At 43.3% G+C, this 11,773-nt stretch overlaps 2 protein-coding genes across 2 annotated transcripts in view; both read right to left on the minus strand.

Moving 5' to 3' along the window:
• LOC116399918 (ubiquitin-conjugating enzyme E2 D2-like) overlaps positions 1–1,815 on the minus strand; it is a 9,378-nt gene extending 7,563 nt beyond the window's left edge. The window contains exons 1-2 of the mRNA XM_031877410.1: positions 1,419–1,815; positions 458–521 (exon numbers count right to left, since the gene is read on the minus strand). Coding sequence (XP_031733270.1) covers positions 458–521; positions 1,419–1,442 — 88 coding nt within the window. The 5' untranslated portion in view covers positions 1,443–1,815. The remainder of the gene's footprint in view (positions 1–457; positions 522–1,418) is intronic.
• An 869-nt stretch (positions 1,816–2,684) lies between these two features.
• LOC116399928 (RING finger protein 145-like) lies at positions 2,685–11,522 on the minus strand. The gene is made up of 8 exons (XM_031877422.1): positions 11,053–11,522; positions 10,630–10,871; positions 10,214–10,389; positions 9,960–10,100; positions 7,804–7,986; positions 7,538–7,685; positions 6,435–6,791; positions 2,685–4,899 (listed from the first exon to the last, which is right to left on the minus strand). The coding sequence occupies exons 1-8, from the start codon at positions 11,057–11,059 to the stop codon at positions 4,012–4,014; spliced, it is 2,142 nt and encodes a 713-aa protein (XP_031733282.1). The 5' UTR covers positions 11,060–11,522; the 3' UTR covers positions 2,685–4,011.
• Between the last annotated feature and the right edge of the window lie 251 nt (positions 11,523–11,773).

Raw genomic sequence — 11,773 nt, forward strand, 5'->3', positions numbered from 1 at the left:
TGGGGGTGAGGAGTAGAACATGGTCATGCTCCATGGGGGTGAGGAGTTAGTTTACTCTACTTCAGGTGGAGGTATTCATGAACCAGTTCTTAGCACGGTACCTACGTCCATCTGGGCTCTTAGAGTTCACTTAAATAAGCGATATCATTTCCGTTTTCTCCGTTATCTCCACATTGTTTTTTGTTCCTCACATTTTTGTTGTGACGTTTGCTACGGTCGGTTAGACGGTTAGTCAATTTGCAGAAAATGAATCAGCAATTCTTTTCATAACTGACTAGTTATTAAAAGTAAAAACAATGTTGTCCAGCTTGTCAAATGTGTAGATTTGTTGTTTTTCTTTAACATTATCTTTGGGTTTTGGACAGCTGAGGGTGTACCTCTGGTCTGTGGGTAATCAGAACATCTTCTTCACTCTTTTAGAGACCAAAGGATTGACTAAAGACATTGAGACACTTACTGTCATCACCCACTGGGCCGGCTGAGCACTGTGCTGGAGGGTCACGAGCCAGGTCGTTAAGCTCCTATAAAAAGGAAGAGAAGAAGAAGCACAGTAATCAATTAAGACCACAGTTATCGTCACAACCAAAACAATGAGGATCCAATGTTGATCAGCACTTCCTCATATACAGAAGTCGACTGATGCTCTGTTTGCCTGTTTGCTTCCAGCTGAAGTTTATTGAAGGGGCCTTCCGCTTATTTTGCGTCACACTTCCATGAAGTTAGATGACTTTCAAGAAACAGAAAATAGATAGTGGGCCACCTTGTTATCATCACTCCAGTTAACAGCACTCCACACCTAAGCACGTGTACTACAATCTCTCATGTTTAATTTTAGGGTCCACAGCTACGTCAGAGTGAGGTGGAGGCACAATTTCACAATAAAGTGTTTATGGATTTCCTTGAAAGAAGAGCCCCAGTAAACAGCAGAGTGAAGACATGCATCCTCGGTGGGAACACTTTGTTTAGGAGGTTGTTGCTCCAATCCAACCTGACCCCATTAAACTGCCAGAACACACCCTGCGATGTGCAATAGCACCGGACAAATACGACCACATACCAGCTCTGACTGCTCTCTCCCGAGTCAAAGAGCGATGTGAGTCATGGGTATAACACGTTTTAACGATTAACGGTAGCCATTAGACACTGTTGTGTGTCTCAACGTGAAGCTCCGGTAAATAGTTCAAATCATAAATGGTGTTTCAAAGTATTTACAGTCGGGCCTCCCGTTTTTGGTGTTTCCGTCATTTCACTTCGACCAAACACACACGGAACCTGTAACGTAACCGAAACTGCTCGTGCTAGCAAGCTAAGCTATCTTAGCTGAATGGTGTTAGCCGATCAGACGTTAAGCCACATCCGTATGTGGCAGCGGCGCGCGCTAATAGCCGTTAGATCACCGTTAAACGACGTTATCTCACCTTGTGGATCCTTTTCAAAGCCATGCTCTCGCTCGACGTTCTTTCTTCTTTGATTTGAAGGGGTTTCCGATGCCAGGATGATTCCGCTATCTGTTAAATAATTTAATGCTGGGTCAACTCGACCCGGCCTTTCTTTTTCGAAGCTAGCGTAAGTTAGCTAGCGAGCTAAAACACTACGTATGCGCAAAGAGTTGGTGACAAAGATAGCCGGCGTTGTTAAAGAGTTTATTATTTTTTTAGCCAAACAACAGACGTTACGCTTGTCCTTTGGTAACCCTCCGCCTTGTATTTGGTTAATCTGTATCCCCGGTTGAGGCTCAGTAAGTGAAGTAACACCGGACCACAAAGCTGCTCTTGCTGTCTGTCGCTGCCGTTAGCCAACTAGCGGCTGCCTGCGTGTATTTGAGGCTTTATTATGAGGAAGGCGGTCCAGATGGCAGCTGAGTGACGAGGCGGATGTGGTGATGCAGTCAGACCGGTTGTTTAATCAAACTTAAATCAAATTGGGATCTACTTTTTTATTTATGGTTCTGACCAAACAGAAATGTAGCCTATGGAAGCCCACAAAACATTAAATACAATAAAAAGTAATTTAATGTATGAATTATTATTATTATATATATTTATATTATAATATAAATATTATATTTAATAATATATTATTTATACATTATTAAATATAGTATTATTATTATAAATGTATGAATTATTTATTAAAATATTTAAACAATCACAGCATACAAAACTGCACTTGTTTTCTTTTTAACTTGCTACAGCACGAAGCCTTTAAAGTAACCCATCAACAGGCTTATTATAATAATAAGATCACTTGAATAGAAGAAGTAAAATAGTGCTTGCAATGTTAAATTAAAAGAACACATAAATCTTAACAAGATTGGACTATTATGCAACTTGTACTTGCTTTGGTAAATGTACAAAAGATATTTACGTGAAAATAAAGTGGTGTAATATATCTTAAGTATAACTAACTAGAGGAAAGTACTTAATTGCAATTTTGAAGGTAGCTACTTGTGCTTTGAGTATTTTTCACTATAATTCTGTTCCACAATTCAGAGGCACATGTACTTTTTACTCCTATTATTTGATAACTTTACTTTCCAGATTCAGATTAACACAATAAATGTAATAATGTCACATATATCATATCGATCAGACTTAATTGCACAAGCTACCCACCATTATATAAATAGACCCACCTTTACCATCTGCAACAATAAAGTGATGTACACATGAATGCATCAGAAATCATAATGAAATATATTTATTATTCTGAAATGGGCCATTTTTGCAAATTTTACTTTTGGTGCTTCAAGGTTTATTTTGATGCAAATATTCTGCTTTCACTTAAGACATTTGAATGCAGGACTTTTACTTTTACTTGTAAACATTGTCTGGTCGTAGCTTCTCGAGTGAAGATCTTCTGCACGTCGTCGTTTTGTATGATTGTAAACTGAATGTCTTGAGGGACATTTCACTATTAAAATGATTAATCGACGATGGAAATAGTCGTTAACTGGAGCCCTCGTCTATTTTATGTGGATGACACACCATAAAATACACACTCAGTTGCCAGTTTATTAGGTATGCCTAACAAACACTAATGCAGTCTAACAACAGTGCCGGAGGCGTTGATTCAATGAGCTGTTTCAATTGTCCTGGTTTATACTCACAGGTGTTTCTATTATTTTGTCCACCCCATTTCTATCAGAGTGTGGACTAAATAACAGAGACACTTCATTATTTCTGCTGATATAGCGCTAATGTCTGGCAATGACATGGCTCACATTTTAACTTAATTTAATTCATTATGAAATTCCATGTTAAAAGTTAGACAAAAAAAAAAAAAAAAAGAAATAAAATCCTTTCTACATTACTACAGTGACTGTGTTAGGGAGCACATCGCATATCAAATAACATATTTAAGAGAAATACTATTTCTATCATTCAGGGATTCTGCTTCACTGTAGATGTGTGAAATGATCCAGAGATGCTGAATACTTTATTATCTCACAATCAACATATCACACACAAACAATAGTCTGGGCTGTCTTAGCTTCAATATTCTGTTATGACTTCATAACTCTGGCACGTGATGTCAACCTCCCTGTGCAACGCTCATGAATGTATTCATTTTGAAACTACAGTACTTGTTCACAGCAGTTATTAAATACTGGGAGACGGAGAACCGTCGCAGTATAAAAGGCCGAGTCATGATTAACAAAGACAAACGCTTTCACAAAAGCTCAATACATGAGTACAACGGGAACGACTGAAGACATGAGATTAAATCATCTCTCAACGGAAATATCTTTACTTGTAACCTGCTAGAGTTTGGTAAATATTGATGCAAGATAATTGCTGAATAGTTACACATCATTTCTATGGATTATATTTTTTCTTTACAGTTGGACAATGAGGGTACCGTTTAGTCAATCCAGATGCATGTTATTTGCTAAATTGGAGCACATTCATGACACTGTCTGGTAACAAGACATTTCTCCATTTGTTCCCAGAGAGAAGGCAAATGTGCTGCGAGTCCCCGTGATGGAGGACCAGTGATGGTGCAGGGCCGTCAGTCGCTGCTGTCTGTGCTTGTGCAGGAGAAGGTGGACGTCTGTGGGACGGCTTCGTCCTCTCCGAGTGCGTCCAGCTTTAAGTCTGAATATGTGCCTTTACCTTTATGACTCCGAGGATCGTCAATGGAGTCGAAGAGTTCGGAGTTTTCATGACATGATTTGACGGAGGTTCTGCGATCCACACGGCTCGTACCAGGTGCCTCGTGGTTTCTGTTGGATTCTGGCGAGTCAAGGCTCTTCCATGATGTAGATGTGCCTTCACAGCGGCCATGTTTATCCCCATTGACGTTTTGTGGCTCTCCAGGACAGACAGTACTGCCGTCTGCTCCGTTAGAGTCAGATTGGTCGTCCACCGTCTGCTCATTCACTGCATTAAGAGTCGATTCCTCGCCTTCGCTGTGCACGTTAGGAGAGCTTTTACCCAGCAGCACATGGGAACTAGAAATGTCCCCTGAAGAGCAGCTTGACACTGGGCTGACAAATCCAACAAAGTCTCCACTGGAGCTGAAACGAAGACCCTGGACAGCGTCCCTGTCAGCATCAGCCGGTTGGTCTTTATCTCCATCCTCAGAGCCGTTAGTCTCCTCCTGCTGCTCGGTGGGATCAGGAGTCACAGCATCGCTCTGCATCTCCTGGGCCGGGCCGTTGTTGTCCTGGTTCTGATCTCCCTCTTGATGCTCAGCAGCCGGTGCCGGTTCCGGCCCCGCGTCCCTCTGAGTTTGAGCTGCCGGGGCGTCACCTGAAGTCGGGCTCTGACCCGTGACCTGGGTGGGTCGGACCGTTTGGTGGCACATGGGGCAGGTCTCCTGCACGTACAGCCACTTGCGGAGGCAGTTGCCGTGGAAGAAATGTCCGCAGTACGTGATCACAGCCGCCGTCATTTCCTGTGAGGAGGAGGAGACGTGTTTTACAATACCTGTGACATATCTTTAATACTATTTATACACACACACACACACACACACACACACACACATATGTATATACACTATATACATACAGTATACTTACAATATACAGCTTTTACAGTTCACACATGTCAGCCAAAGTTGCACTACTCTTTTGCACAGATATTTGCAGTCTAAGGTATCGTAATATTGTTTTTTAATGTCATCTCTTTTCATTAATCTCTTATTCATGAACACTCAGAGTTTTTAATGTTTGCTGAGCTCTCAGCCGTCTCTGTGCTGATGGAACAAGTAATTATCCTCAGTGGGGATCAATAAGGTCCTTTATTATTTGATCTTTTCTATAAATGCTCTCTTTTATTAGCAAGGTTTTCTGTAGCTGCTCGATGTCACGGACAAAGAAAACACAAACAAACATGAACCGGTTTGAACTGAAAACACGGCTGAAGGCCAGAGATTGGTGCGTCGGCAGCGCACGGAGAGATGGGGAGCTGGGTCACATAATGTTCGTAAGCTGCTCGATGCCTCACGCGCTCACTATATTAACACTCTAAAGGTTCAACTCTGCCCTCATGTTGATATTGTGATGATATTTTGGGGATAAATATGTTTTTGGGATATGGATAATGACCGTCCTCTTGGTACACACTCTAGTCTAACAAGTCCTTACACCCCCGGTAGAGGAAAGCTAAACATCTAAACATGTCAGTCTTATGTTTAGTTGTGTATCTCTGTTTGCTGCTGACTCACTCTGTGTGATAACAAGGAAGACAAAATGTCCTTTCAAAATAAACTGCTTGTAGGCGTCTTTGTTTTGTCGGATCAAAGTTAACGGAGAAACACGCACAAAACAATGAATTACTTCAACGTGCACTTCAGTAAAACATTGATGAAGAAGTCTGAAATAAGAGTGAAGGCTTCATTATGAACCGTGGAAGTCAACACTGGAAGAAATGAATCTTTGATATTTTAGTAAGGAACACATGTTTGGTTATTGTAGTTATATAGATGTAATTTATGGTGCTGTTAGACCTCTCCTTTAATACAGGGAGTTACTTTAACTGGGACAAGCGTGAAGCAAGAATATTGTTTTTGAAAAACTAAACGCCAACAAAGACAGATTGAATACTAATATTAGTGTCGCCTAATATTTACCTGCAGCTGTGTTTAAACAGAATGAATAGACATGAAAGATAAAAAGGAGCTGCTCAGCATTGGAATGTAGATTTGGATATTGAATGTCAACATTATGACTGAAGCTTCAAACTATTGGGTACAGCCGTGTAATTCTGAAACACGTACACCGCCTGTACACCGCCTGTACACCGCCTGTTCACCGCCTGTTCACCGCCTGTACACCGCCTGTACACCGCCTGTACACCGCCTGTACACCGCCTGTACACCGCCTGTACACCGCCTGTACACCGCCTGTTCGGCTTAGTGCGGACACTTCACCATGTCTAAGAGCAGCTGTCATGGCGCTGGATGTTACAGTATGTTGTGTGACTGACCTGGAAGCAGATGGAACAGACGTCGTTGTGTTGCTGCAGCTGTTGAGCCGTGGCTCTGGGCAGCGAGTTGATCTTCTTCGCCGCTTCCTGTCTGAGCAGGAAGCTCCTCCATCCGGACTGAGCTCTGAGCCAGACGTTGAAGTAAGAGTGGATGATGATGACTGAGGCGCCCATCCAGCTCCACTCGCCAAACAGTGACTCCCAGGTGCCGTACGCCACCACGCAGAGCGCCACCACGAACTCCAGCACCCTGCTGACGGCGTTCACCCAGTAGATCACCTCGTCCAGGCTCTCGATGGGGTCGCTGCGGAACAGCTCCACCATGAAGAGGGAGTAGATCAGCATCGTGCCTGTAACCTGGACCAAGGGAACAGTGCAAACAATCAACTCTATGGAGGATGTGATGCGACTCCCAATGTTTAATGGAAGGACTTTAGAGAGCTGTTTACTTTACAGCTGCTATGTGTAGAATTATGATGTGATTACAACATATTTCATGTGATTCTAACAGTGGCCACTGTGGGGCGTCACAGTCAGGATTTATCTCATTCTAAACACGGAGGCTTCAGGGAACAACTTGATCCAAAGAGGTTTACAGTAGCATGACTCCACACGGTCACCCATCGAGAGTTAGAAGTAAAGCACAACTACTGTTGCGTTAGGACCGAGGTTCTTCACTGAGCTGCACAGGTTTAGGCAGAGCTTTCCATAAGCGCCGGTTGCATTACTGCATGTACCTTTTACAACCACTAGCCTCCGCTTCTAAACAATTAAACTATGCATTCATTAAGATCAGTGTATACAATTGAAAAGTGGCATTACAATTTGTCAGAGGTACCAAGTCGGCTACTTTCTCTCGCCGTCTTCTCCACATCCTCATGAAATAATATAATATAAATAATTCACCGACTGAAACGCCACTGATTGAGTATTTTAAGTGTCATTCAAACTGCTGTCCTTGATTGAGCAGATTGCAAAAATAATTGCCAAGAAGAAGTGATGGAATATGTCTGACAATTAAAAAACGTAGTATTTAATGCCAAAGTAGCTTTATATGTTGCAGGTTTATTAGTCATTTCATTTAAAGACACATGAAGTCATACCTGAAGGGAAGTCAGCATGCAGCTCGACACCAGTATAAGGAGCCAGAAGTCCATGTGGAAGAACTGGGAGATTTTATAAGCCATGAACACGGGGAAAACCAGCAGAAGCAGACACATGCTGAGGCCACGGAAGTGTTTCCACACACTCCTAGAAGCACAGAGGAAACCAAGAGAACAACGCACAATCCTCTCAGAACTTCTGAAAGACTTTTGTACTTCGTTCATATAGAATATTTCACTCGGTCAGCTGCTTGTGTTGCCGTTACCTGTTGCGGGACGCGCCCAGGGCCAGAATAACCGGGTCTGTTATTTCAATCATAGACTGCAGGGTTGAAGTCACCACGATGAAGAGGATGATGCTTAGGAGGAAGGTGCGCTGCAGCGCCTGCATATCCAACAGGCCCGTCTGCAGAGCGAGCAGCAGCAGAGTTACGCCCTCGGTCACACCTCTGAAGAAGAGGGTAACTAGTTAGAATCCTCATAGAGCACACGTAGCACACGTAGCACACGTAGCACAGAGGGGCAGCTCTCTGACTCTAGACCTGTAGTTTACTGGGAAGTAAACAAAGGGAGGGAATCTTTTCAAGTAGCCCTCCCCAGAGCACAGTTACAAGCAATTTATCTTTGGAATCATCTGCATCGTCTGCAGCCACTTGATGGCCCCCCAGTGGTGACTGACACCATCAGAGAGAGGCTATCGCCACAACACGGGGGCAGCTCAGTGTGCTTTACATCCACATATCAAATATACTGAAAAGAAGGTACAAAGAACATCAAATAGTAATTAATTAGAGAATAATATAATGAAAAGATGAGTAAGAACAGGAGGACAATAACACAGAAATATTGGACGTAAATATACTTAAATCTTCTGTTTTCTAGGAGCCACTCATAATCTGAAGCTCTGTGAGTTTCAGCTCATTGTCCGTCTGATCTGAACTTCATCAGTTTGGTTCATTCTTTAGTCTTTAAATACTCTGCGTACACTACCAGCAGACAGACACAGTTAGCGACTAGCTGCTGAACAGACTGATGCATTTAGCAGCTAAAGAGAAACATATTCCCTCAGGAGGGGGTGGAGACCAACAGAAGTGCTAAAAGGAGTGAATATTGGACTTTCAATCATCAGGCGGACACAAACACCAAGCAGCCCTGTTCCAGGCTGTTAATCTAACATCTTTATAATCTCTGCATCTTTTTAATGACTTCCTGTAGAGTAGAATAGATTTAAAGATACTGTTATCACAAACAAGCTCCCACACAGGCTTTCCTCTTCATACTCTTACATCCTCATATCACATCTAGACGTCTAGACATGAGATCATCCACAGCGCTCTCTCCAAAACCCAACTCCACTGACTGTACCAACTCCACCAACTCCACCGACCTCCAAAACCCAACTCCACCAACTCTACCAACTCCACCGACCTCCAAAACCCAACTCCACCGACCTCCAAAACCCAACTCCACCGACCTCCAAAACCCAACTCCGACTCCACCGACCTCCAAAACCCAACTCCACCGACCTCTAAAACCCAACTCCACCGACCTCCAAAACCCAACTCCACCGACCTCCAAAACCCAACTCCACCGACCTCCAAAACCCAACTCCACCGACCTCCAAAACCCAACTCCACCGACCTCTAAAACCCAACTCCACCGACCTCCAAAACCCAACTCCACCAACCTCCAAAACCCAACTCCACCAACTCCACCGACCTCCAAAACCCAACTCCACCGACCTCCAAAACCCAACTCCACCGACCTCCAAAACCCAACTCCACCGACTCCACCGACCTCCAAAATCCCGACTCTACCAACTCCACCGACCTCCAAAACCCGACTCCACCGACCTGCTAACCATTTATGTGCGTCATCTGCAATCAAGTCACGTTTATTTACAGAGCACATTTAAAAACAACTACTCATAAGGCGGTCGGGGGGCTTTTATTTATGTATTTATCTGTTGTTCTGTCTGTTCTTGAAAGTATGCAACATGGAGATATTTGTTACTTTTGTATTTTGTATTTGTACAATAATAAAGTTACCTTTGAAAGAACAAACAAAAACAAACAATTGAGAGTTTCTTGATAAAACCATAAAACAACAGTATTACACAAACTAAATACAATAAAGTCAAGTAAAGACCAGAGTGTGTATTTGTATATGTGTACAGCTGGATGTGTGTGTTTCTTATATCCTGTGAAGCACGATGGAACTTTGCTTTTAAAAAGGTGCAAATAGAAAGAAAACCAAATAAAAACTCAAAATGAATAATAAATTTCCTCCATACTTAACTCCATACTCCATACATAACTGCTGGACGTGTAAATAAGCATCTTTTTACTAGATCATATGTCATTTGGCAGGTTGAAATGTGGACCAACGGGAGTTATTTGTGGATCCAAACAGGTAATCTCACCTGTGCATGACATTGTCGCTCTGAACAGCTGCGTAACCTCCCAGGTAGAACTTGCACAGGTTGAGCAGTCCGACAGCGAGATAGGACACCACGAAGGTCAGCCCCAGAAGAGAGTACGGAGTGGCACAACATTCAGAGACACTGTAGGGTTCGACAAACCAGAGCACACCAGATTAAACACTACATGCAACGCGTGGTACGTCGGGTACAAACATGCACAAAGGAATATTAATAAACCACTTATAACATCACACCTGGTGAGCAGGATGAACATGACTCCCTGATGGCTCGCTGAGGTTTTTACAGACGTGGTGTCTGAGCACAGCTGGACCACGAACAGAACAAACCAGAAGACGCTGAAGAGCACTGGGACGGCAAACTGGTTCCACAGGGAGATTCCCACAGCCAGGAGTCTGTACAGCTCGATCACCTGAGGGACGGTAACCAGAGACGAGACAACAGGACACACAGTCAACAAAAAGCGTCGAGGACAACCAGAATATTTGTCTCTTTTGTGACTTTGGGTCGCGTTCTGTTACAAATAAAATCATATCATAATATCCTTTGTGGACCAGAAATTATCCAAACTATTTTCTTAAAAAGCGTTGCAGCCTCTACAACCTCCTCAGACAAACAGGATGCTCCGTAACACAATTCAGAATAAGAGTACCTCCAGCTGCAGCAGCTCTGAATAGGCGGCCTTTGCGAGCCGATACGGCACGAAGAGATGCGAGAGCAGGAACACGGTGATTCCCGCTCCGGTCAGCCCCACGGAGAACGTGTTGACGGCTAGCAGCGTGGCGTGACCAGCGGCACAGAGTCTGGCCAGCAGGGGGAGCATGTGAGCAGAGAACAACCACACCTTCCTGGTCTTCATCAGGAAGGCACACAGCGTGCTGAGGATAATCTCACCTGAACAGAAAGTCACATTACGACCACTGGAAAGCTTTTACTACTGAAAACATGTAATACAATTGTTTTCATGAGAGCTGATATAAAAATATTGTGCTCATACTGAAGATAGTCCATTAAGTTGAACCTAAAGGAGCCTGAAAGCTACATATTTACACGCATGTTTGGTTTCACGACTCACTCGTCATTGCAGAGATGAATCTGTTGAAGGCCAGAGAATCGAGGTACACTGCTCCTTCATAGCCGTACTGCAGCTCCTGCTGAACATAATCCCTGTGACATGTACACAAATACACAGGTTTATAAGGACATATTCACTGTAGGCTGCAACCAATTAGGGATTCATTTTGCAGTTTTGGGATTACTTCATGCATTGATTTCTAATGTATTTTCATTAATGTAGTCATTCACTTCTGTCCAAATAAGGAACGTTTTCTCTTCTTACAGCAACAAGCATGAAGCCTTTAGAGATCCCACTGTTTGTTCTCACGTTACAACACATGATACAGACTCCGTCTCCTAAAGTTAAACATCAGGCTGAAGGGAACTGGATACACAGAGAGACGGGCCCAGAGCCTGCAGACAAGCCTCGTCAGGAGGAGGAGTAGTAGCAGCAGTAGTAGCAGCAGTAGTAGCAGCAGTAGTAGTAGTAGTAGTAGCAGTAGTAGTAGCAGTAGGAGTAGTAGTAGCAGCAGTAGTAGTAGTAGCAGCAGTAGCAGTAGTAGTAGTAGTAGTAGCAGTAGCAGCAATAGTAGCAGCAGCAGTAGCAGCAGCAGTAGTAGTAGCAGTAGTAGCAGCAGTAGTAGTAGTAGCAGTAGTAGTAGTAGTAGCAGTAGCAGTAGTAGTAGCAGCAATAGTAGCAGTAGCAGTAGTAGTAGCAGCAGCAGTAGTAGCAGTAGTAG

This window comes from Anarrhichthys ocellatus, unplaced genomic scaffold (genome assembly GCF_004355925.1).
Source record: "Anarrhichthys ocellatus isolate YVR2014 unplaced genomic scaffold, GSC_Weel_1.0 scaffold135, whole genome shotgun sequence".
Taxonomy (NCBI): Eukaryota; Metazoa; Chordata; class Actinopteri; order Perciformes; family Anarhichadidae; genus Anarrhichthys; species Anarrhichthys ocellatus.